Source organism: Cetorhinus maximus, chromosome 22, assembly GCF_964194155.1.
Source record: "Cetorhinus maximus chromosome 22, sCetMax3.hap1.1, whole genome shotgun sequence".
Taxonomy (NCBI): domain Eukaryota; kingdom Metazoa; phylum Chordata; class Chondrichthyes; order Lamniformes; family Cetorhinidae; genus Cetorhinus; species Cetorhinus maximus.
In genome coordinates this window covers 62699290-62725125 of record NC_135900.1, presented here as the reverse complement: position 1 = coordinate 62725125, position 25836 = coordinate 62699290, and the positions used below count along the sequence as shown (strand labels likewise).

The window sequence follows — 25836 nt, the reverse complement described above, 5'->3', positions numbered from 1 at the left end:
TGAAAGCAGATGGACCAGCACTGAGGGTTCTGAGAGCAGAGAGATAAGGAAAGTGAGTTCTGAGAGCAGAGGGACCAGCACTGAAGGTTCTGAGAGCAGAGGGACGAGGAAACTGAGTTCTGAGAACAGAGGGACCAGCAGTGAGGGTTTTGAGAGAGAGAGGGACCAACAGAGTCAGTTCTGAGGGCACAGGGACCGGCATTGAGATTTTGAGTGCTGTGGGACTGAGAGTGAGGGTTCTGAGAGCAGAGATAAGGAAAGTGAGTTCTGAGAGCAGAGGAACCAGCAGTGAGATTTCTAAGACAAGATGGACCAACAGAGCAAATTCTGAGAGAAGAGGGACCAGCAGTGTGAGTTCTGAGAGCAGATGGACTGGCAGAGTGAGTCCAGGGAGTAGAGGGTTCGGCAGTGAGTGTTCTGAGTGCAGAGGGACCAGCAGAGTGAGATCGAAAGCGGAGGGACCAGAAGAGAGAGTTCGAGAGTGGAGGTATCTGCAGTGAGAGATCAGAGAGCAGACGGACCAGCAGAGTGAGTTCAGAGAGCAAACAGACCGGGAGTGGGTGTTCTGAGAGCAGAGGGACCAACAGTGAGGATTCTGAGAGCAGAGGGACCAACCGTGAGGGTTCTGAGAGCAGAGGGATATAGAAAGTGAGTTCTGAGAGCAGAGGGACCAGCAGTGAGGGTACTGAGAGCAGAGGGACGAGGAAAGTGAGTTCTGAATACAGAGGGACCAGCAGAGTGATATCGAGAGCGGAGGGACCAGAAGAGAGAGTTCTAGAGTGGAGGATTCCGCAGTGAGAGTTTGAGAGCTGGGGGACCAGCAGTGAGAGTCCTGGAACCAGAGGGACATGCAGGGGGATATACAAGAAGAGATGTACCAATAGTGAGAGTTCAGAGAGCAGGGGGACCAGCAGGGTGAGTTCTGAGAGAAAGGAACCGGCAGCGAGTGTTCTGAGAACAGATTGACCAGCAGTGAGAGGTTTGAGAGCAGAGGGACCAGAAGAGAGGGTTTTAGAGTGGAGGTATCCGCAGTGAGAGATCAGAGAGCAGACGGACCAGCAGAGTGAGTTCTGAGAGCAGACGGAACAGGAGTGGGAGTTCTGAGAGCAGAGAGATGAGCAGTGAGATTTCTGAGAGCAGATGGACCAGCAGTGAGGATTCTGAGGGCAGAGGAACAAGGAAAGTGGGTTCTAAAATCAGATGGTCCATCAGTGAGAGTTCTGAGAGCAGAGGGATGAGGAAAGTGCGTTCTGAGAGCAGAGGGAACAGCAGTGAGAGTTCTGAGAGCAGAGGGACCATAGGTCAGGGTTCTGAGAGCAGAGGGACCAGCAGAAAGAGTTCGAGAATGATGGGATCCGCAGTGAGAGTTTGAGAGCAGAGGAACCAGCAGTGAGATTTCTAAGACAAGATGGACCAACAGAGCGAATTCTGAGAGAAGAGGGACCAGCAGTGTGAGTTCTGAGAGCAGATGGACTTGCAGAGTGAGTTCTGAGAACAGAAGGTTCGGCAGTGAGTGTTCTGAGGACAGAGGGACCAGCAGAGCGATATCGAGAGCGGAAGGACAGAAGAGAGAGATCGAGAGTGGAGGTATCCGCAGTGAGAGATCAGAGAGCAGACGGACCAGTAGAGTGAGTTGTGAGAGCAGACAGACTGGGAGAGGGAGGTCTCAGAGCAGAAAGATGAACAGTGAGATTTCTGAGAGCAGATGGACCAGTAATGATGGTTCTGAGAGCAGAGGGATGAGGAAAGTGAGTTCTGAGAGCAGGGGGGCCAGCAGTGAGGGTTTTGAGAGAAGATGGACCAGCAGTGAGGGTTCTGAGAGCAGAGGGACAAGGAAAGTCAGTTCTGAGATCAGATGGACCAGCAGTGAGGGTTCTGAGATCTGATGGACCAGCAGTGAGTGTTCTGAGAGCAGAGAGGTAAGGAAAGTGAGTTCTGAGAGCAGAGAGACCAGCAATGAGGGTTCTGAGAGCAGAAGGACAAGGAAAGTGAGTTCTGAGGGCACAGGGACCAGCAGCGAGAGTTTTGAGAGTAGAGGCACCAAGAGTGAGGGTTCTGAGAGCAGAGGGACCAGCAGAGAGAGTTCGAGAATGGTGGGATTCGCAGTGACAGTTTGAGAGCAGAGGAACCAGCAGTGAGATTTCTAAGGGAAGATGGACCAACAGAGCGAATTCTGAGAGAAGAGGGACCAGCAGAGTGAGTTCTGAGAGCAGACGGACCGGGAGTGGGAGTTCTGAGAGCAGAGAAATGAGCAGTGAGATTTCTGAGAGCAGATGGACCAGCAGTGAGGATTCTGAGGGCAGAGGAACAAGGAAAGTGGGTTCTAAAATCAGATGGTCCATCAGTGAGTGTTCTGAGAGCAGAGGGATGAGGAAAGTGCGTCCTGAGAGCAGAGGGAACAGCAGTGAGGGTTCTGAGAGCAGAGGGACAAGGAAAGTGAGTTCTGAGAGAGAGAGGGACCAACAGTGTCAGTTCTGAGGGCAGAGGGACCAGCATTGAGGTTTTGAGAGTAGAGGGACCAAGAGTGCGGGTTCTGAGAGCAGAGGGACCAGCAATGAGGGTTATGAGAGCAGAGGGACCATAGGTCAGGGTTCTGAGAGCAGAGGGACAAGGAAAGTGAGTTCTGAGAGCAGGGGGACCAGCAGAGTGAGTTCTGAGAGCAGAGGGACCAGCAGTGAGTGTTTTGAGAGAGAGAGGGACCAACAGAGTCAGTTCTGAGGACACAGGGACCAGCATTGAGGTTTTGAGAGCAGAGGGACCGAGAGTGAGGATTCTGAGAGCAGAGGGACCAGCAGAGAGAGTTCGAGAATGGTGGGATTCGCAGTGACAGTTTGAGAGCAGAGGAACCAGCAGTGAGATTTCTAAGAGAAGATGGACCAACAGAGCGAATTCTGAGAGAAGAGGGACCAGCAGAGTGAGTTCTGAGAGCAGACGGACCGGGAGTGGTAGTTCTGAGAGCAGAGAAATGAGCAGTGAGATTTCTGAGAGCAGAGGGACCAGCAGTGAGAGTTTTGAGAGAGAGAGGGACCAACAGAGTCAATTCTGAGAGAAGAGGGACCACCAGAGTGAGATTGAACGCGGAGGGACCAGAAGAGAGTGTTTGTGAGTGGAGGTATCCGCAGAGAGAGATCAGAGAGCAGACGGACCAGCAGAGTGAGTTCTGAGAGCAGACGGACTGGGAGTGGGAGTTCTGAGAGCAGAGAGATGAGCAGTGAGGGTTCTGAGGGCAGATGGACCAGCAGTGAGGGTTCTGGGAGCAGAGACCAGCAGTGAGGGTTCTGGGAGCAGAGGGACCAGCAGTGAGGGTTCTGGGAGCAGAGGGACCAGCAGTGAGGGTTCTGGGAGCAGAGGGACCAGCAGTGGGGGTTCTGAAAGCGGATGGACTAGCAGTGAGGGTTCTGAGAGCAGAGGGACGAGGAAAGTGAGCTCTGAGAGCAGTGGGACCAGCAGAGAGAGTTCTAAGAGGAGATCGACCAACAGAGTGAGTTCTGAGAGAAGAGGGACCAGCAGAGTGAGTTCAGAGATCAGAGGGTCCATCAGAGTGACTTTCCAGAGCAGAGGGACCATGTGCTGATAGCACTTTTCTATTTGTGGTCACTCCTTGGCTTAAGAGTATGCAGGGAAAGAGGGTAAAGTTGACCATCAAGCAGTCAAAAAGCAACATGCAGATAGTACCCCTGAGTTCCCTTGAGTGCATTGCACTTGCCAACCAGTAGTCAGTTCTAAATACTGATGAGACAGAGAGATTGTTCATCTGGGAATTGAAGCCAGAGCCAAGTCCATAGCACCATGGGTGGTTGAGCTGTACAGAGAGGCACAAGGAAGACTGGAAGAGCCATACTGATCGATGAATCGATAATTAGGGGAGCAGACAGACATTTCTGCAGCTGCAGACGTAATGTATTAATAGTATTGTGTAATAAAACAGAGTTAATTAATAACCTTGCAGTAAATGAGCCTCTGCAGAAGAGTGATCATAATATGAAAGAATTTTAAACTTAGTTTGAGTGTGATTTAGTTATGTTCTTTTGTTCTTCGATAGGATGTGCCATCATTCGCAAGGCCAGCATTTATTGCCCATCCATAATTGCCTTTGAGAAGGTGGTGGTGAGTTACCTTCTTGACCCATTGCAGTTTCTCTGGTGTAAGTACATCCACAGTGCAGTGAACCTACAGTCACATTAAATTTTCTCTTTCCTTATCAATTTCTTGCTCATCTTTTGCTGAATTCTAGAATCCTTCAATCCTCAGTCTTATTACTCTTTATAACAACATGATGAGCCTCTTCATTGAATCTAATGCTGTCTCTGCCTTCTCTCATTAGACATGGCTGGAACACTCTGTGGATTTTTTATCCCATCAATGAATATATATTTGTTGAGAATTGTGAATTATTTCTTTAAATGTTTCCCATTGTTTAGCTATCATCACAACTCTTAATAAAGGACTTACATTTATACAACAACAGAAAATGGCGGAAAAACTCAGCAGGTTAACATTAACTGTTTCTCTCTCCACAGATGCTGCTGGACCTGCTGAGTTTTTCCAGCATTTTCTGTTTTTATTTCAGATTTCCAACATCCGCAGTATTTTGCTTTTACATTTATACAATGCCTTTCATGACCACCAGAGATTTCCAAGCCCTGCACAATCAATAAAGTACTTTGAAATGTAGTCACTGGTGTAGGATATGCAGCAGCAAAGACAGCCGTTCCCACAAACAGCAATGTGTTAATGACCATATAAACTGATTTTTCTGTGATTGATTCCGAGCCAGGCATTGGGGATAACCTCCCAGCTCTTCTTCAAAATGATGTCCTGGGGTCAGGAGACAGGGATTCAGTTTAATGTCTCATCTGAATGACAGCACCTCCGAAGATCCCTTGCAGATGTTATGCAAGAAAAGTCTTGGTCAATGGTTTTTACTCATCATTCTCACAAATTTAATATTATGAATCTGCATTGATTGTAATTGATCAATTCAGAAGAAAATCAGTGGTATTATTTTGCTTACCTTGACATTTTTATCTTTTCCATCCAGTTTTTGTCTCGTCGGTTTTTTGCAGAGTGGAGACTCTTCCATGTGAAGAGCAAGTAGCATGAAGAGGGTCTCCTTGTCCTTCAGCCGCAGGGTAGGCTCAGCATTACCTGGAACAAGAGTCACCACAGCCTATTTAAACATTAATGTATAAAGGAACTTAGCCTGAATTCACACAGATAAGTTATTTATAGAGATATTCAGTTTCTAATATGTCAAATCCCTGGCTGCCCATGGTGCAAGACTCAAATGAACCCAGCTTTTCTTGATGTGACTCCTGGTCTACATTCAGTTAACTGATCCCAGCCCAGGTGCTGGTGGTCAGTCGGGAGGGGGGAAAGAAATCAGGGATTTTCTGCTAATTCAGTCAAGTATTGAACCAGTTCAGTACAGGAAGTGTGAATAGCTTCAGCTTTGGTCATGACTCACCCCATAGTCAAGCTGCCTGCCAACATTCAGAGCAAAGAACAAACAGGAAGACTGAGGGCTGGCTGCTTATTTACATTCATTTATGCAATGTGAACGCTGCTGGAAATTGCCTGTGACAAGGTGGCAGTGAGCTGCCTTCTTGAACCACTGCAGTCCATGTTGTGTATGTACACCCACAGTGCTGTTAGGAAGGGAGTTCCAGGATTTTGATCTAGCAACAATGAAGGAACAGTGATATAGTTCCAAGTTAGGATGGTGTGTGTCTTGGAGGGGAGCTTACAGGCGGTACTGTTCCCATGCATCTGCTGCCCTTGTCCTTCTAGGTGGTAGAGATCACAGGTTTGGAAGTTGCTGCAGTGCATCTTGTAGATGGCACACACTGCTGCAACTGTGCACCAGTGGTGGAGGGAGTGCCAGCCAAGTGGACTGCTTTGTCCTGGATGGTGTTGAACTATTTTTTAATTCTTTTATGGGATGTGTCGCTGGAAAGGCCAGCATTTGTCACCCATCCCTAATTAACCTTGAACTGAGTGGCTGCCATACCATTTCAAAGGGCAGTTAAGAGTCAACCACATTGCTGTGTGTCTAGAGTCACATGTAGGCCAGATCAAGTAAGGATGACAGATTTCCTTCTCTAAAGGACATTAGTGAACCAGATGAGTCATGATCACCATCACTGAGGCTAGCTTTTCAGTTCCAGATTATTAAATGAATTTAAATTCCACCATGGTTGCCGTGGTGGGATTTGAACCCAGGTACCCAGAACATTAGCCTGGGCCTCTGGACTACAATTCCAGTGACATTACCATCTCCCCTTGAGTGTCTCTCTCAAGTGTTGTTGGAGCTGCACTCATCCAGCTAAGTGGAGAATATTCCATCTCATTCCTGATTCGTGCCTTGTAGATGGTGGACAGAATATGGGGAGTCAGGAGGTGAGTTACTCGCCTCAGAATTCCCAGCCTCTGACTTGCTCGTAGCTACAGTATGTATATGATTGGTCCACTTAAGTTTCTGGTCAATAAAAAATCTTCAGGGCGTTGATAGTTTAACCAGAGGTTGAGCAAGGTGGTGAGTTAAGGGGCCAGCAGTTGAGTGGTAAGGGGCAGTCAAGGAAGCAGGAGGTGGAGATATGCATATGGAGGTGACATGGGAGAATATGGTGTGAAACAACAGAATGGGTGGGGGGTGCTGGGGACAGGTCAGGAGAAAAGGAACAAAGGGACAATGTCAAATAGGAGCAAGAATCAAATAAGGCTCGAATAGGGAGAGGGGAAAAAAGGCATGTGTGTGTGGAGAAGAAAGGGAAAGAGCATGACATTAGACCTGGGTCACTGTGTGAATGTCTGACCTAAGGGAAGAGGAAATCTCTGGGCAGCTGGCTGTAGTGTAGTGAGGTCCAATTCAGAAATCAGCATAGGTATAAAAAGGGCAGTGAGGAACAGTCTGGTCTCTGGAAGAGAAAATAATTCCAGTTCTAGAACCAATGAGGAGGTGATAGCTGAAACTGTGGATATCAGTGCACAAAAGTGCAAACAAGTGTTTTTGGGTGAGGTGGAGAGTTTTGTAAGAAATAGGGATCTTTAAGAAAAGGCAGTTTTTGGAATTGAATAGAATTCTAATGGAATTGGTCGGTGCAGCATGAGGCCACCTCACCAAAACTGTTTTCTTTCTCTCTTTGGAAAAACACAAATAGTCCTTAGAAATGGTGAGGTCTCTTGGTTCAGGCTTCCAGGTTGACATTCCTAAGTGGGTAAAATGTTGCCGTGTATAGCTTTTACCTATATGAATGTCTGGTAAGGTCTAGCAAATTATCCTGATCTTGAGGTAAACCTTGAGCTAAGTAATGGACAGGGAGGGAGGTGACCTTCCTGACACCTTGTGTACTTGTCCTGTATTCATTGGTGAGAAAAGTTCAAACAAATGAGTAACATACGGTATATTACCAGCCCTAGAAATAAAATATATTAAAGAGTGCTGGGAGACAGGGCGCAGTTCTTGTCAGGTGGCAGCCCTTACCAGACAGCTGCCATGTTCAGATGAAAGTTAAACAGGGAAGATGAAGGAAGACCAGGGGAAGAGTTCGCTACACGTCATGTAAAGAGCAAAATGCTGCCATCACAAACTACTGAGATCATCACACTCTGTGCTAAATGTCCATTTGTCCACTGGGATCAGTGAACCGCTCTCGACTGTCATGGGTGGTATACTTTTCCTGCCTATTTAGCTAATGTATCATATCTAAAATGTTGCTTCTTAATAAACTACCTTAAAATTCGTTACAAATACTCGACTGCCTATCTTAAGTATCTGTGGCTCCCAAACCTAAAATCTTAGCGTATATATTGTGATCCACAAGGTATTACAATTGTGTGGGACTGGTTAGATGGATCAGAGACATTTCCCATCCGTCACTACTGGTTTGTTTGTGAGTCAGCAGATGAGCAGACGATGATCCAGGAAACCAGCATACGAAGCCCAGAGAAGAAAATGTGTTTCATTAAGAAGCTGTAGAGGAGCAGGTGAATTCCCAGCAAAGCGGGAGAAAACAGAGATATCATTACCATCTCGTTTCTTTTCTTGGGCTTGCTGGTCAGGTGTGGTCTTGCTGCAAATTTTATTGGCTGCATCTAGGGGTAGAAAACAGTGGACGAAATTTTAAGTTATTCTTAGGCAATTGTGTTAGCTTTTTAGTAATATAGGCATTGAATTTAACTCCAAGTTGAATTTCAATGGGTGAGGTAAAAATCTTTCCTGTAGTAATAGTTTCAAGCAGGAGAAGACCTTCAGCCCATCTAGCCCACTATCCACAGTATTCCCTTCGGCCCATCTAACCCACATATCCAAAGTATTCCCTTCGGTCCATCTAGCCCACCTATCCACAATATTCCCTTCAGCCCATCTTACCCACCTAACCACAGTATTCCCTTCAACCCATGTATCCACCTATCCACAGTACTCCCTTCAATCCATCTCGTACCTATCCACAGTATTCCCTTCGGCCCATCTAGCCCACCTATCCATAGTATTCCCTTCGGCCCATCTAGCCCACCTATCCACAGTATTCCGTTCAGTCCATCTAGCTCCAGTATTTTCCCTTCAATCCACCTTGCCCACCTATCCATAGTATTCCCTTTGGCCCATCTCACCCACCTATCCTCAGAATTCTCTTGGATTATTTCTAATAAACCTGAATTCAATCTGCTGGCAAGAACCTGTCTAGGATTTTCTTAAAATCCATTACAGTTTCTTGTTTATTCTCTATCCATATTTTTTTTTGTAAAAATATACTTTATTCATAAAAAATCTTCAATCACATTCAAAACCATTTCAAAAACAACATTACAAGGGTACAATCCAGGTTAAACTTTTACAAAATGTATCACCAGGTGCATCAGTACAAACAATATTACAATCATTTACAGCCTTTCATTTTGATCTGTACAGCCCGAGGGGCTCTAAACAGTTCCCAGTCTCTCGGTGCGCTGTGGTAGAAAGGTCTTAGACAGCGACCCTTCCCCATTGCGCCTTTGCGGCAGCTGCCCCAAGCTTTAGTGCGTCCCTCAGCACGTAGTCCTGGACTTTGGATTGTGCCAGTCCGCAACAATCGGTCGGGGACAACTCTTTGTGCTGGAAGACCAACAAGTTTCGGGCAGACCAAAGCGCGTCTTTCACCGAGTTGATGATCCTCCAGCTGCAGTCGATGTTTGTCTCGGTGTGTGTCCCTGGGAACAGCCCGTAGAGCACAGAGTCCTGTGTCACAGAACTGCTCGGGATGAACCTCGACAGCAACCACTGCATCTCTCTCCAGACTTTCTTTGCAAAGGCACAATCCACAAGGAGGTGAACAACGGTCTCTTCCCCACCACAGCCACCTCGAGGGCAACGTGCAGAGGGGGTGAGACTCCTGGCGTGTAGGAAGGATCTGACGGGGAGGGCTTTTCTCACCACCAGCCAAGCTACGTCTTGGTGCTTGTTGGAAAGTTCTGGCGATGAGGCATTCTGCCAAATGACTTTGACAGTCTGCTCGGGGAACCATCCCACAGGGTCCACCCTCTCCTTTTCCCTCAGGGCCTCTAGGACGTTACATGCTGACCACTGCCTGATGGACTTGTGGTCAAAGGTGTTTTTCTGCATAAATTTTTCCACCAGGGACAGGTGGTACGGCACGGTCCAACTACTTGGAGCGTTCCGCGGCAGCGTGGCCAGACCCATCCTTCGCAACACCGGGGACAGGTAGAACCTCAGCACGTAGTGACACTTGGTGTTTGCGTACTGAGGGTCTACGCACCGCTTGATGCAGCCACACACAAAGGTGGCCATCAGTATGAGGGCGATGTTGGGCACGTTTTTTCCCCCTTTATCCAGAGGCTTGTACATCGCGTCCCTGCAGACACGATCCATTTTCGACCTCCAGATAAAGCGGAAGATGGCTCGAGTGATCGCCATCGCGCAGGAGTGTGGAATGGGCCAGACCTGCGCCACGTACAGCAACAGCGAGAGTACCTCACACCTGATGACCAGGTTCTTACCCGCAATGGAGAGGGAGCGTCGCTCCCACATGCCCAGTTTCCTTTTCACCATAGCCACTCGCTCCTTCCAGTTTCTAACGCATGCCCCGGTCCCTCCGAACCATATCCCCAGCACCTTCAGGCCGTCAGCCCTGACAGTGAAGGGGACAAAGGATCGGTCAGCCCACTTCCCAAAGAACATGGCCTCGCTCTTCCCACGATTTACCTTGGCTCCCGAGGCCAGTTCGAACTGGTCGCAGACGTGCATCAGTCTGCGCACCGACAGCGGATCCGAGCAGAAAACGGCGACGTCGTCCATGTACAGGGAGGCTTTTACCTGAGTGCCTCCACTGCCTGGGATCATCACTCCTCCTATGCCCGGATCCTTCCTGATGGACTCGGCAAAGGGTTCTATGCAGCACACGAAAAGGACAGGCGAGAGAGGACAGCCCTGCCTGACTCCAGATTTAATCGGAAAGCTATCTGTTTCCCACCCATTGATTGAGACTGCGCTACTGATGTTAGTGTAGAGCAGTTGGATCCAATTTCGAATTCCCTCCCCAAACCCCATTTTGGAGAGCACATCCCCCATGTAGGTGTGCGATATTCTGTCAAAGGCCTTCTCCTGATCCAAGCTGATGAGGCAGGTATCCACACCCCTGTCCTGTACATAGGCAATCGTATCCCTGAGCAGCGCCAGGCTGTCAGAGATCTTCCTGCCTGGCACAGAGCAGGTCTGGTCAGGGTGAATCACCAATTCCAGAGCGGATTTGACCCGGTTGGCGATGACCTTGGACAGAATCTTATAGTCCACATTCAACAGTGAAATGGGTCGCCAATTTCTAATTTCCTCCCTTTCCCCCTTGTGCTTGTAGATGAGGGTGATGATGCCTTTCCTCATGGATTCTGACATGCTGCCGGCCAGGAGCATACTCTCGTACACTTCTAGCAGGTCTGGGCCGATCAAGTCCCACAGAGCCGAATACAACTCCGCCGGCAGGCCATCGCTTCCGGGGGTTTTACTCTTCTCGAAGGACTCGAGGGCCTTAGTCAGTTCGTCAGGAGTTAGCGGTTTGTCTAGGCTCTCCCGCGTACTGTGGTCTAAGACCTCCGTGATAGAGGACAGGAAGGACTGGGAGGCCGTGCTGTCCGTGGGCTTCACGTCATACAGACCGGCATAAAAGGATTTGCTGATCCTCAGAATGTCGGACCGTGATGACTTTACTGAGCCGTCTTCTTCCTTCAGGCTGCTGATCACAGAGCGCTCTCTGTGTACCTTTTGGAAGAAGAAACGTGAGCACGTCTCATCCTGCTCCACGGAGCGGACTCTGGAACGGAAGATGATCTTGGAGGCCTCCGAGGCAAAGTGCGAGGCTTGCTGGCCCTTCACCTCTTGGAGCTCCTCCTTGACATCGACCCCCATCGACCGCAGCCGGAGCAGATTCTGCATCTTTTCCTGGAGTCGGGACATTTCCCTCTGTTCCTTTCTAGCTTTCTGGGTGCCTTTGAGGATGAAAAACCTCTTGATGCTTCCCTTGATCACTTCCCACCAGTGTGTCAGGGACTCAAAGAGGGGTTTCACGGTTCTCCAACCTTTGTAATCCCTCTTGAGCTCCTCAATGTTCTCTGGGGTCAGCAGTTGCACATTTAGCTTCCATGCCCCCCTGCCCACCCTCAGGTCTTCCTCCAAGTGGCAGTCCGCCAGTAGGAGGCAGTGGTCAGAGAAGAACACCGGCTTGACCTCGGTGGATCTGACTGTGAATGCACGGGACACAAACAGGAAGTCTATCCTGGAACGAATGGACCCGTCTGGCCGCGACCAGGTGTATCTACGCTGCGCTCCGTCTGCAGGGTTGCTGAAGACGTCGTGCAGCTTGGCATCCTTAACTGTTTCCATCAGGGATCTGGACGTAGCGTCCAATCTGCTTCCGGCCCTGCCGGATCGTCCAGCCGCATCGATGATGCAGTTGAAGTCCCCGCCCAGAATGACCGGCCTGGAGGTCGCCAGCAGCAGTGGGAGCTGCTGAAAAACCTCCAGCCGCTCAGCCCCTTGTGCCGGGCCATACACGTTAATTAACCGGAGTGGAGCGTTCTTGTACATTACGTCTGCTACCAGGAGTCGCCCGCCCACCACCTCCTTGACCTCGGAGACGGTGAAGTTGCCTCCCCGCAGCAGAATACCCAGGCCGGAGGAACGAGAGTCGTTTCCGCCCGACCAGATCGATGGCCCGTGGGACCACCATCGTGACCATTGCCTGTAGGAGCTGAGGTGCGGTATCGCACACTCCTGCAGAAACAACAGGTCAGCTTTGACCTTGGCTAGGTAGTCCAAGGTCGCAACACATCGCGTAGTAGATTTAATGCTACGCACATTTATGGATACAATCTTTAAACCCATATTAAAGCATTTATTCTCCTACCAAACAGACTGTCTCTGAGAGTCCCAGACCTTTAGTCTGCTCCTTCATACCCGTAGTGAGCTCAAATTCCTTCACTTTGGATGGGCTGAGGTAGATCTCCTTGGCCGTGTTCTGCTCCAGTGGCATCTGGAGGTTCACGTAGTGAGCGGATTTTGAGATGACCTTTGCTGGAGAAGCTTCTCCAAAACTCACCCCCTCTGGGGGGTTGCTGTTCCCGGCTTCCTGGAGCTGGGGTGCGATGATTGCCTCACTGCTCCCAGATTCCAGGGGCTGTGGTGCACTGGCCTCCTCAGGTTGCAGGCCAAGTTGGGGTGCGCTGGTCTCCTTGTTGTCTCCAATTTTCTGGAGCTCGGGTGTCTCGTCCTCCAACGCCCTGGAGCTTTGCCGCCTCTTCTGTCGGTGCCGCTCTGGCACTTCCTCATCCGAAGAGCTGCTGCCCTTGTCATCCGTGTCGGATGGGAGACGCCTCTTGCCGCTTCTCTGGGAAACGCCTTTGCTTCTTCTTCGCTCCCTCTTACTTTTCTTGTTCTTCACCGTCCGCCACTCCCCCTGCTGCTTTTCCACTGCTGCCTCCTCCTCCATTGATTCGCTGTCCTGAGGACTGGAAGGTTCAGGGGGTAGTGCTGTTGATTGGCTCTCTGTTGCCTCAATCTCTTTCTCCACCTTGTCTCTCTCTGTGTCCTCCTTTGTCCCGTTGAGCTCCCTGGGGGCCTTGGTGGTTGGAGTGACACGGAACATTTCTTCTGCTTCCCCGTGGTCGGCTTTGGCACCCCCAGCCCCAACCTCTCTTCATGACCTTAATGTTTCATCCCAGGCAACATCCAGGTGAACCTCCTCTGCACTCCCTCCAGTGCAATCACATCCTTCTTATAATGTGGTGACCAGAACTGCACACAGTACTCCAGCTGTGACCTCACCATTTTTAAGGAAGAGGTAGATAGATTTTGATAAACAAGGGAATGAAAGGTTATCGGGGGGTAGGTAGGAGGTTACAGTCAGATCAGCCATGATCTTATTGAATGATGGAGCAGACTCGAGGTGCTGATTGGCCTAATCATGCTCCTAATTTGTATGTTCATATGTTCAATAAGAGAAAACAGAGAATGGATCTGATGTGGTTAATATTATGAAAGATTTGGGCAAATTGAATCAAAGAAAACTTTGCAGCTGTGTGGAGAATTTAAACATCAGTGGTTATATTTACAAATAAAGAGAAACAAGAGAATAGAAGAATTGTTGGAGGAACCTTTTTAATTAAAAAGGCGGTAAGCATGAGGAACAGACTCCTAATATGGATAGAGAATATCTCTGACCACTGCCTCCTACTGGCGGACTGCCACTTGGAGGAAGACCTGAGGGTGGGCAGGGGGGCATGGAAGCTAAATGTGCAACTGCTGACCCCAGAGAACATTGAGGAGCTCAAGAGGGATTACAAAGGTTGGAGAACCGTGAAACCCCTCTTTGAGTCCCTGACACACTGGTGGGAAGTGATCAAGGGAAGCATCAAGAGGTTTTTCATCCTCAAAGGCACCCAGAAAGCTAGAAAGGAACAGAGGGAAATGTCCCGACTCCAGGAAAAGATGCAGAATCTGCTCCGGCTGCGGTCGATGGGGGTCGATGTCAAGGAGGAGCTCCAAGAGGTGAAGGGCCAGCAAGCCTCGCACTTTGCCTCGGAGGCCTCCAAGATCATCTTCCGTTCCAGAGTCCGCTCCGTGGAGCAGGATGAGACGTGCTCACGTTTCTTCTTCCAAAAGGTACACAGAGAGCGCTCTGTGATCAGCAGCCTGAAGGAAGAAGACGGCTCAGTAAAGTCATCACGGTCCGACATTCTGAGGATCAGCAAATCCTTTTATGCCGGACTGTATGACGTGAAGCCCACGGACAGCACGGCCTCCCAGTCCTTCCTGTCCTCTATCACGGAGGTCCTAGACCACAGTACTCGGGAGAGCCTAGACAAACCGCTAACCCCTGACGAACTGACTAAGGCCCTCGAGTCCTTCGAGAAGAGTAAAACCCCCGGAAGCGACGGCCTGCCGGCGGAGTTGTATTCGGCTCTGTGGGACTTGATCGGCCCAGACCTGCTAGAAGTGTACGAGAGTATGCTCCTGGCCGGCAGCATGTCAGAATCCATGAGGAAAGGCATCATCACCCTCATCTACAAGCACAAGGGGGAAAGGGAGGAAATTAGAAATTGGCGACCCATTTCACTGTTGAATATGGACTATAAGATTCTGTCCAAGGTCATCGCCAACCGGGTCAAATCCGCTCTGGAATTGGTGATTCACCCTGACCAGACCTGCTCTGTGCCAGGCAGGAAGATCTCTGACAGCCTGGCGCTGCTCAGGGATACGATTGCCTATGTACAGGACAGGGGTGTGGATACCTGCCTCATCAGCTTGGATCAGGAGAAGGCCTTTGACAGAATATCGCACACCTACATGGGGGATGTGCTCTCCAAAATGGGGTTTGGGGAGGGAATTCGAAATTGGATCCAACTGCTCTACACTAACATCAGTAGCGCAGTCTCAATCAATGGGTGGGAAACAGATAGCTTTCCGATTAAATCTGGAGTCAGGCAGGGCTGTCCTCTCTCGCCTGTCCTTTTCGTGTGCTGCATAGAACCCTTTGCCGAGTCCATCAGGAAGGATCCGGGCATAGGAGGAGTGACGATCCCAGGCAGTGGAGGCACTCAGGTAAAAGCCTCCCTGTACATGGACGACGTCGCCGTTTTCTGCTCGGATCCGCTGTCGGTGCGCAGACTGATGCACGTCTGCGACCAGTTCGAACTGGCCTCGGGAGCCAAGGTAAATCGTGGGAAGAGCGAGGCCATGTTCTTTGGGAACTGGGCTGACCGATCCTTTGTCCCCTTCACTGTCAGGGCTGACGGCCTGAAGGTGCTGGGGATATGGTTCGGAGGGACCGGGGCATGCGTTAGAAACTGGAAGGAGCGAGTGGCTATGGTGAAAAGGAAACTGGGCATGTGGGAGCGACGCTCCCTCTCCATTGCGGGTAAGAACCTGGTCATCAGGTGTGAGGTACTCTCGCTGTTGCTGTACGTGGCGCAGGTCTGGCCCATTCCACACTCCTGCGCGATGGCGATCACTCGAGCCATCTTCCGCTTTATCTGGAGGTCGAAAATGGATCGTGTCTGCAGGGACGCGATGTACAAGCCTCTGGATAAAGGGGGAAAAAACGTGCCCAACATCGCCCTCATACTGATGGCCACCTTTGTGTGTGGCTGCATCAAGCGGTGCGTAGACCCTCAGTACGCAAACACCAAGTGTCACTACGTGCTGAGGTTCTACCTGTCCCCGGTGTTGCGAAGGATGGGTCTGGCCACGCTGCCGCGGAACGCTCCAAGTAGTTGGACCGTGCCGTACCACCTGTCCCTGGTGGAAAAATTTATGCAGAAAAACACCTTTGACCACAAGTCCATCAGGCAGTGGTCAGCATGTAACGTCCTAGAGGCCCTGAGGGAAAAGGAGAGGGTGGACCCTGTGGGATGGTTCCCCGAGCAGACTGTCAAAGTCATTTGGCAGAATGCCTCATCGCCAGAACTTTCCAACAAGCACCAAGACGTAGCTTGGCTGGTGGTGAGAAAAGCCCTCCCCGTCAGATCCTTCCTACACGCCAGGAGTCTCACCCCCTCTGCACGTTGCCCTCGAGGTGGCTGTGGTGGGGAAGAGACCGTTGTTCACCTCCTTGTGGATTGTGCCTTTGCAAAGAAAGTCTGGAGAGAGATGCAGTGGTTGCTGTCGAGGTTCATCCCGAGCAGTTCTGTGACACAGGACTCTGTGCTCTACGGGCTGTTCCCAGGGACACACACCGAGACAAACATCGACTGCAGCTGGAGGATCATCAACTCGGTGAAAGACGCGCTTTGGTCTGCCCGAAACTTGTTGGTCTTCCAGCACAAAGAGTTGTCCCCGACCGATTGTTGCGGACTGGCACAATCCAAAGTCCAGGACTACGTGCTGAGGGACGCACTAAAGCTTGGGGCAGCTGCCGCAAAGGCGCAATGGGGAAGGGTCGCTGTCTAAGACCTTTCTACCACAGCGCACCGAGAGACTGGGAACTGTTTAGAGCCCCTCGGGCTGTACAGATCAAAATGAAAGGCTGTAAATGATTGTAATATTGTTTGTACTGATGCACCTGGTGATACATTTTGTAAAAGTTTAACCTGGATTGTACCCTTGTAATGTTTTTGAAATGGTTTTGAATGTGATTGAAGATTTTTTATGAATAAAGTATATTTTTACAAAAAAAAAGGTTGGGGAGAAATGTTTCGTGTCACTCCAACCACCAAGGCCCCCAGGGAGCTCAACGGGACAAAGGAGGACACAGAGAGAGACAAGGTGGAGGAAGAGATTGAGGCAACAGAGAGCCAATCAACAGCACTAACCCCTGAACCTCCCAGTCCTCAGGACAGCGAATCAATGGAGGAGGAGGCAGCAGTGGAAAAGCAGCAGGGGGAGTGGCGGACGGTGAAGAACACCAAAAGGAAGAAGGAGCGAAGAAGAAGCAAAGCCATTTCCCAGAAAAGCGGCAAGAGGCGTCTCCCATCCGACATGGATGACAAGGGCAGCAGCTCTTCGGATGAAGAAGTGCCAGGGCGGCACCGACAGAAGAGGCGGCAAAGCTCCAGGGCGTTGGAGGACGAGACACCCGAGCTCCAGAACGTTGGAGACAACAAGGAGACCAGCGCACCCCAACTTTGCCTGCAACCTGAGGAGGCCAGTGCACCACAGCCCCAGGAATCTGGGAGCAGTGAGGTAATCATCGCACCCCAGCTCCAGGAAGCCGGGAACAGCAACCCCCCAGAGGGGGTGAGTTTTGGAGAAGCTTCTCCAGCAAAGGTCATCTCAAAACCCGCTCTCTACGTGAACCTCCAGATGCCACCTGAGCAGAACACGGCCAAGGAGATCTACCTCAGCCCATCCAAAGTGAAGGAATTTGAGCTCACTACGGGTATGAAGGAGCAGACTAAAGGTCTGGGACTGTCAGAGACAGTGGGTTTGGTAGGAGAATAAATGCTTTAAAATGGGTTTAAAGATTGTATCCATAAATGTGCGTAGCATTAAATCTACTACGCGATGTGTTGCGACCTTGGACTACCTTGCCAAGGTCAAAGCTGACCTGTTGTTTCTGTAGGAGTGTGCGATACCGCACCTCAGCTCCTACAGGCAATGGTCACGATGGTGGTCCCATGGGCCATCGATCTGGTCGGGCGGAAATGACTCTCGTTCCTCCGGCCTGGGTATTCTGCTGCGGGGAGGCAACTTCACCGTCTCCGAGGTTAAGGAGGTGGTGGGCGGGCGACTCCTCGTAGCAGACGTAATGTACAAGAACGCTCCACTCCGGTTAATTAACGTGTATGGCCCGGCACAAGGGGCTGAGCGGCTGGAGGTTTTTCAGCAGCTCCCACTGCTGCTGGCGACCTCCAGGCCGGTCATTCTGGGCGGTGACTTCAACTGCATCATCGATGCGGCTGGACGATCCAGCAGGGCCGACAGCAGATTGGACGCTACGTCCAGATCCCTGATGGAAACAGTTAAGGATGCCAAGCTGCACGACGTCTTCAGCAACCCTGCAGACGGAGCGCAGCGTAGATACACCTGGTCGCGGCCAGACGGGTCCATTCGTTCCAGGATAGACTTCCTGTTTGTGTCCCGTGCATTCACAGTCAGATCCACCGACGTCAAACCGGTGTTCTTCTCTGACCACTGCCTCCTAATGGCGGACTGCCACTTGGAGAAGGACCTGAGGGTGGGCAGGGGGCCATGGAAGCTAAATGTGCAACTGCTGACCCCAGAGAACATTGAGGAGCTCAAGAGGGATTACAAAGGTTGGAGAACCGTGAAACTCCTCTTTGAGTCCCTGACACACTGGTGGGAAGCGATCAAGGGAAACATCAAGAGGTTTTTCATCCTCAAAGGCACCCAGAAAGCTAGAAAGGAACAGAGGGAAATGTCCCGACTCCAGAAAAACATGCAGAATCTGCTCCGGCTGCAGTCGATGGGGGTCGATGTCAAGGAGGAGCTCCAAGAGGTGAAGAGCCAGCAAGCCTCGCACTTTGCCTCGGAGGCCTCCAAGATCATCTTCCGTTCCAGAGTCCGCTCCGTGGAGCAGGATGAGACGTGCTCACGTTTCTTCTTCCAAAAGGTACAAGAGAGAGCTCGGTGATCAGCAGCCTGAAGGAAGAAGACGGCTCAGTAAAGTCATCACGGTCCGACATTTTGAGGATCAGCAAATCCTTTTATGCCGGATTGTATGACGTGAAGCCCACAGACAGCACGGCCTCCCAGTCCTTCCTGTCCTCTATCACGGAGGTCTTAGACAACAGTACGCGGGAGAGCCTGGACAAACCGCTAACTCCTGATGAACTGACTAAGGCCCTTGAGTCCTTCGAGAAGAGTAAAACTCCCGGAAGTGACGGCTTGCCGGCGGAGTTGTATTCGGCTCTGTGGGACTTGATCGGCCCAGACCTGCTAGGAGTGTACGAGAGTATGCTCCTGGCCGGTAGTATGTCAGAATCCATGAGGAAAGGCATCATCACCCTCATCTACAAGCACAAGGGGGGAAGGGAGGAAATTAGAAATTGGCGACCCATTTCACTGTTGAATGTGGACTATAAGGTTCTGTCCAAGGTCATCGCCAATCGGGTCAAATCCGCTCTGGAATTGGTGATTCACCCTGACCAGACCTGCTCTGTGCCAGGCAGGAAGATCTCTGACAGCCTCGCGCTGCTCAGGGATACGATTGCCTATGTACAGGACAGGGGTGTGGATACCTGCCTCATCAGCTTGGATCAGGAGAAGGCCTTTGACAGAATATCGCACACCTACATGGTGGATGTGCTCTCCAAAATGGGGTTTGGGGAGGGAATTCGAAATTGGATCCAACTGCTCTACACTAACATCAGTAGCGCAGTCTCAATCAATGGGTGGGAAACAGATAGCTTTCCGATTAAATCTGGAGTCAGGCAGGGCTGTCCTCTCTCGCCTGTTCTTTTCGTGTGTTGCATAGAACCCTTTGCCAAGTCCATCAGGAAGGATCCGGGCATAAGAGGAGTGACGATCCCAGGCAGTGGAGGCACTCAGGTAAAAGCCTCCCTGTACATGGACAACGTCGCCGTCTTCTGCTCGGACCCGCTGTCGGTGCGCAGACTGATCCACATCTGCGACCAGTTCGAACTGGCCTCGGGAGCCAAGGTAAATCGTGGGAAGAGCGAGGCCATGTTCTTTGGGAACTGGGCTGACCGATCCTTTGTCCCCTTCACTGTCAGGGCTGACGGCCTGAAGGTGCTGGGGATATGGTTCGGAGGGACCGGGGCATGCGTTAGAAACTGGAAGGAGCGAGTGTCTATGGTGAAAAGGAAACTGGGCATGTGGGAGCAACGCTCCCTCTCCATTGCGGGTAAGAACCTGGTCATCAGGTGTGAGGCACTCTCGCTGTTGCTGTACGTGGCGCAGGTCTGGCCCATTCCAGACTCCTGCGCGATGGCGATCACTCGAGCCATCTTCCGCTTTATCTGGAGGTCGAAAATGGATCGTGTCCGCAGGGACGCGATGTACAAGCCTCTAGATAAAGGGGGAAAAAACGTGCCCAACATCGCCCTCATACTGATGGCCACCTTTGTGTGTGGCTGCATCAAGCGGTGCGTAAACCCTCAGTACGCAAACACCAAGTGTCACTACGTGCTGAGGTTCTACCTGTCCCCGGTGTTGCGAAGGATGGGTCTGGCCACGCTGCCGCGGAACGCTCCAAGTAGTTGGACCGTGCCGTACCACCTGTCCCTCGTGGAAAAATTTATGCAGAGAAACACCTTTGACCACAAGTCCATCAGGCAGTGGTCAGCACGTAACGTCCTAGAGGCCCTGAGGGAAAAGGAGAGGGTGGACCCTGTGGGATGGTTCCCCGAGCAGACTGTCAAGGTCATTTGGCAGAATGCCTCATCGCCAGAACTTTCCAACAAGCACCAAGACGTGGCTTGGCTGGTGGTGAGAAAGGCCTTCCCCGTCAGATCCTTCCTACACGCGAGGAGTCTCACCCCCTCTGCACGTTGCCCTCGAGGTGGCTGTGGTGGGGAAGAGACCGTTGTTCACCTCCTTGTGGATTGTGCCTTTGCAAAGAAAGTCTGGAGAGAGATGCAGTGGTTGCTGTCGAGGTTCATCCCGAGCAGTTCTGTGACACAGGACTCTGTGCTCTACGGGCTGTTCCCAGGGACACACACCGAGACAAACATCAACTGCAGCTGGAGGATCATCAACTCGGTGAAAGACGCGCTTTGGTCTGCCCGAAACTTGTTGGTCTTCCAGCGCAAAGAGTTGTCCCCGACCGATTGTTGCGGACTGGCACAATCCAAAGTCCAGGACTACGTGCTGAGGGACGCACTAAAGCTTGGGGCAGCTGCCGCAAAGGCGCAATGGGGAAGGGTCGCTGTCTAAGACCTTTCTGCCACAGCGCACCGAGAGACTGGGAACTGTTTAGAGCCCCTCGGGCTGTACAGCTCAAAATGAAAGGCTGTAAATGATTGTAATATTGTTTGTACTGATGCACCTGGTGATACATTTTGTAAAAGTTTAACCTGGATTGTACCCTTGTAATGGTGTTTTTGAAATGGTTTGGAATGTGATTGAAGATATTTTATGAATAAAGTATATTTTTGCAAAAAAAAAGGTTGGATAGACTTGGATTGTTTTCGTTGGAGCAGAGAAAGACTGAGGGGCAACTTGATCAAGGTGTCCAAGATTATGAGGGGCATGGACAGAGTGGATAGGGAGCAGCTGTTCCCCTTAGTTGAAGGGTCAGTTGCGAGGGAACATAAGTTCAAGGTGTGGGGCAGGAGGTTTGGGGGGATGTGAGGAGAAACATTTTTTCCTAGAGGGTGGTGACGGTCTGGAATGCGCTGCCTGGGAGAGTGGTGGAGGCTGGTTGCCTCACATCCTTTAAAAATTACCTGGATAAGCACTTGGCACGTCATAACATTCAAGGCTATGGGCCAAGTGCTGGTAAATGGGATTAGGTAGGTAGGTCAGGTGTTTCTCACGTGTCGGTGCAGACTATGGGCTGAAGGGCCTCTTCTGCACTGTGTGATTCTGTGATTCTGTGAAAAATATTCAAAGGCTCTGCTTCCACCTTTTGAGGAAGGGAATTCCAAAGACTCACGACCCTCTGAGAAAATTTTTTATTCCTCATCTCTGTCTTAAATGGGTGATCCCTTATTTTTAAATAGTGACCCCTCATTATAGCTTCTCCCACAAGGGGAAACATCCTCTCCACATCCACCATGCCAAGACCCGTCAGGATCTTAAAGGTTTCAATCAGGCCACCTCTTACTCTTCTAAACTCCAGTGGATACAAGCCTAGCCTGTCCAACCTTTCCCCATAAGACAACCCACCCATTATTAGTTTAGTAAAGCTTCTCTGAACTGTTTCTAATGCATTTACATGTTTTCTTAAATAAGGAAACCAATACTGTACACAGTACTCCAGGTGTGGTCTCACCCGTGTCCTGTACAACTGAAACATAACCTCCCTACTATTCAATTCCCCTCACAATAAACAATAACATTCTATTAGCTTTCCTAATTACTTGCTGTACCTGAATACTAGCCTTTTGTAACTCAGGCATTAGAGCACCCAGATCCCTCTGAATCTCAGAGCTCTGCAATCTCTCACCATTTAGATAATATGCAGCTTTTTTATCCTCCACACAGGCAAGAAATGAGGAGCAGCATCAGAGCATGGTAAGGTTCAAGTAGAGCGGCAATCCAACAATGATTGCTGCTCGCGAAAGATCCAGGCCAATGCATTTGTTTTTTAACAGGCTGGGACCAATGAATTGATGGCTTTAGGGCCTATCCACTAAAATGTCAAGCTCTTTCCCCTGCTCCGATAGTTCAAGCACAATTCTAACTAGCACATAACCCACAGCAACCTTCAACCTACCAAATTTCATAACCATGCATTTTCCTGTGTTGAACTGCATCTCCACCTACTAATTGAGCTTATCCAGATCATTTTGAACGTGTGTGCAACTCTTTTTTGGTTACATTGAAGTTGTGTGTACTGATATTAATTTTTTCTCAATTTGATATTGTCTGTAAATTTGGGCAATTTGAACATAATTCCTTCCTCTAAATCATATATTAAAATTATAAACAATTATAAACAGCTCCAACTGAATCTTGTAGCACTCCACTGATAATTGGCTCTCGATTGGATAGCCACCCAATTAAGATGAGCGACTGAAAGCTGGGTCATACATGTCTTTGTCATGCTCACACTTGACTGTTCCAATGTTCTCTTGGTGACCTTTCATTCTCCATCCTCCATCAACTTCAAATTATCCAAAACTTTGCTCCCATATTCTATCCTGCACCAAGTTCAACTCATCCTCGCTTATCTACATTGATTCCAGTCACCGAATACTTCCAACAGATGTTTATGCTGGGATTCTTTGTCAAAAGATTTCAGAAATCCTGGTGGAAGTGTGAAAGTGACCATTTATTTTAGGTGTCTGCCAAAAGTATACCAGGAGCTCGAAGAACTCTGTGCATATTTGCAATAACACTGGAAGCCCTAACTTCAACCCCTTGCTCTTAGGATGTGGGCAACAGTTGCAAGTCAATATTTATTGCCCATCTTACCTTTACCCAAGAGAATTTAAGAGTCAACCATGTGCTGTGGGGCTGAGTCACAGGTAGGCCAGACCAGATCAGGATCCCTGGAGGATGTTAGTGAACTAGTTGGATTTTTCTGACAATCTGTCAACTTTCATGCTAATGCTCGTGTACAAATGACCAGATTCATTGCATTCAATTTCACAACTTGCCATGGTGGGATCTGAACTAATGACCTCTGGTTGCTGCCATAACCATTAGGTCATTACACCAAGGTCCCATGCTCTCAAATTTACACTTTACCTCAGTCTCCTCCTTTAAGGTCACCTTAAAATGCAGCCATTTGGTCTGGTCACCTCTCTAATCTCTCCTGTCGCTTCACATAATTTTCCTTACCTTCCTATTGTTACAATCCCAGCTGATGTTAATACTGGACAAATCAGATCCCACAGTGAAACCTGGCTTGGTAGATCCTAACTTTTTTTTTAGAAATCATAGAGGAAAGTTACTGAACACATTCACAGGAGTCTGCTGGTGAACTTTTAATACAAAGAATAAAATATTTACTAAACAAGAAAAAATAAACAATATTAAACCAGGCAAAAAAGCAGTTGGAAAGATCTCTATACAAACACAAGAAGATGGCTCAAATTCACACTATTTCTTTACCCCAGCAATATCTTTGCAGACACATAAACCAGTGAAGAGTTACCACCAGCTTGATACAAAGGCTTCTTTGCTTGGGACTGGCACAGCTACAAACGATTTTCTTCCAATGAATTCCTGAGCGTTCACTCGATGCTTTTTCCACAACTTGCATCTCTCCCAGAGACACCCAAAAATCATAACCCAAACTTACTGTTTCATCAACTGCAGAGCAAACAAATAAGTTCCCTAAACTTGGTCTACCAGTAGCACCTCTGCTAAACTGATCAATTTACTGTTTTATAACTGACTATTCAGTGAACTACTGTCCCCAATAGCCTTGTAGTCTTTCTTATCAGAGAGCTTAGAATTCCTATCATCATTCTCTGACACACATTAAACTCTCTCCTCTCAACTCCTGTCTTTTCTTTTTTTGTTTGCGTCCCTGGACCACTGTCACTAGGCAACAGGAAAGTTTTCCTGCTTTGTGGTTTTCTCCCCACAATCACAAAACTTTTAATCCCTTTTAACCCATCTTTTTAACTTCAGGGATTGAAAACCCTCATTAAAAATGTTTATATACAAACAAGCCCAAAAGACCTAACCTTTAGTCAGGCGTCTATCCAGACTCTCAGGGACCAAGGCTCACAAACAACCTAAATGAAACTGAAACCATTTTACCTTTCTTATATTCAACTTAAAAATGATACATTGTTCATGACACTATGAAACACCTTGGCATATTTTTCAGCATTTTAGTGCTATATAATTTAAAGTTGTTATTGGATACATAAAGGAATATTAAGAAGGTTTGAATTGCTGGAAACAGGAATGAAGAGAGTTCCAGGGAGAAGAACCAAGGCAGCTGAAACCTGACACCGATGGTGGGCAAAGGGAGGAGATGTATAAAAGACCAGGGTGAGAGAATTAAAGAATACTGGTGAAGATGTACGACTAAAGGAGATTGTAAAGGTATGTTAGGGCAATGCTGTGATGAGATATATAGATGAGATGATTTTAAATTTACAGATTTAATAGGCAAGAGAGTTTTATTGGGAAACAAGATAGGCTGATGAGTTTTGGAGAAGCAGGAATTATAGGGGATGAGGTGCCAACAAGAAAGTAATTGGAGAATTGAGTGCAAAATGTGCAGATAAAGGTTTCAGCAACTGAGGCTCATGTGGGTTACATTGGGGAATTAGAAGCAAGTGACATTACGGAAGGAGAGGATATTGGGCTTCAAGTCTTGATCAGCCTCAGTGAGGAGTTGGACAAGGAAGAAAGCTGATTGCATACACAAATAACTTTGTTTGACAGCAACAACAACAACTTGCATTTCTATAGTGCCTTTAATGTAAATGTCCCAAGGAGCTTAATAAGAGTGATATCAACAAAAAACATTTTTAACACCAAGCCACGGGAGATATTATGATATAACGTTAAATGTTTGGTCAAAAAGGTAAGGTTTAAGGAGCATCTTAAAGGGAGAGAGAGAGGCAGAGAGACAGAGAAATCTAGGGATGGAATTCCAGAGCTTAAGGCGGAATTGTCCCAGATTTGCACTAAGCGCGGTAGCAGGTGGGAAAAAGAATGTTTTGCCTGCTAGCCGAAATGGTGGCTTTTTACGACATATCATTTCAATCCCGCCTCATTAATCATGCATTCCTGGAAAACACGCTGTTTCAATGGCAAGCGGCCTACTATTCGCCCGCCACGCCGTCACCTCGCTGCTTCCTTACGCCAGGCGCCATATTTAAAGTGCAACCGCAAGTATACCTCTCAGTGCTTCCGGCTCAGGATGGCTGCACAGAAGACATGGCCCCAAAAGGCAAGATGACTGCAACCCCCCGATTTAGTGAAATGTACCTGGAACGCCTTTTGGACACCGTGGAGGCACGCCGTGATGTCCTCTACCCCACCCTGGCCGCAGGAGGGGCAGCACCATCATCAATCTGGCTTGGGAGGCAGTGGCAGTGGTGGTCAGAGCCAATGCCCTGCAAAAGAGGACAGCCACCCAGTGCCGCAAGAGGATGAATGATCTGCTCCGTTCCGCCAGGGTAAGTCACTCTTCTCATCATTCTCAGCTCTCACACTCACAAACCCATCACACATCCACAGGGCCCTCACTCACTGCCGGTTCAAAGGACATCACCATCCACTCTCTCACACTC

At 49.2% G+C, this 25836-nt stretch overlaps 1 protein-coding gene across 1 annotated transcript in view; it reads right to left on the bottom strand.

Annotated features, from left to right (window-relative positions):
* Positions 1 to 25836, bottom strand: part of LOC144696327 (uncharacterized) — a 239292-nt gene that overhangs the window by 195578 nt on the left and 17878 nt on the right. The window contains exons 3-4 of the mRNA XM_078567544.1: positions 8029 to 8094; positions 5015 to 5148 (exon numbers count right to left, since the gene is read on the bottom strand). Coding sequence (XP_078423670.1) covers positions 5015 to 5148; positions 8029 to 8094 — 200 coding nt within the window. The remainder of the gene's footprint in view (positions 1 to 5014; positions 5149 to 8028; positions 8095 to 25836) is intronic.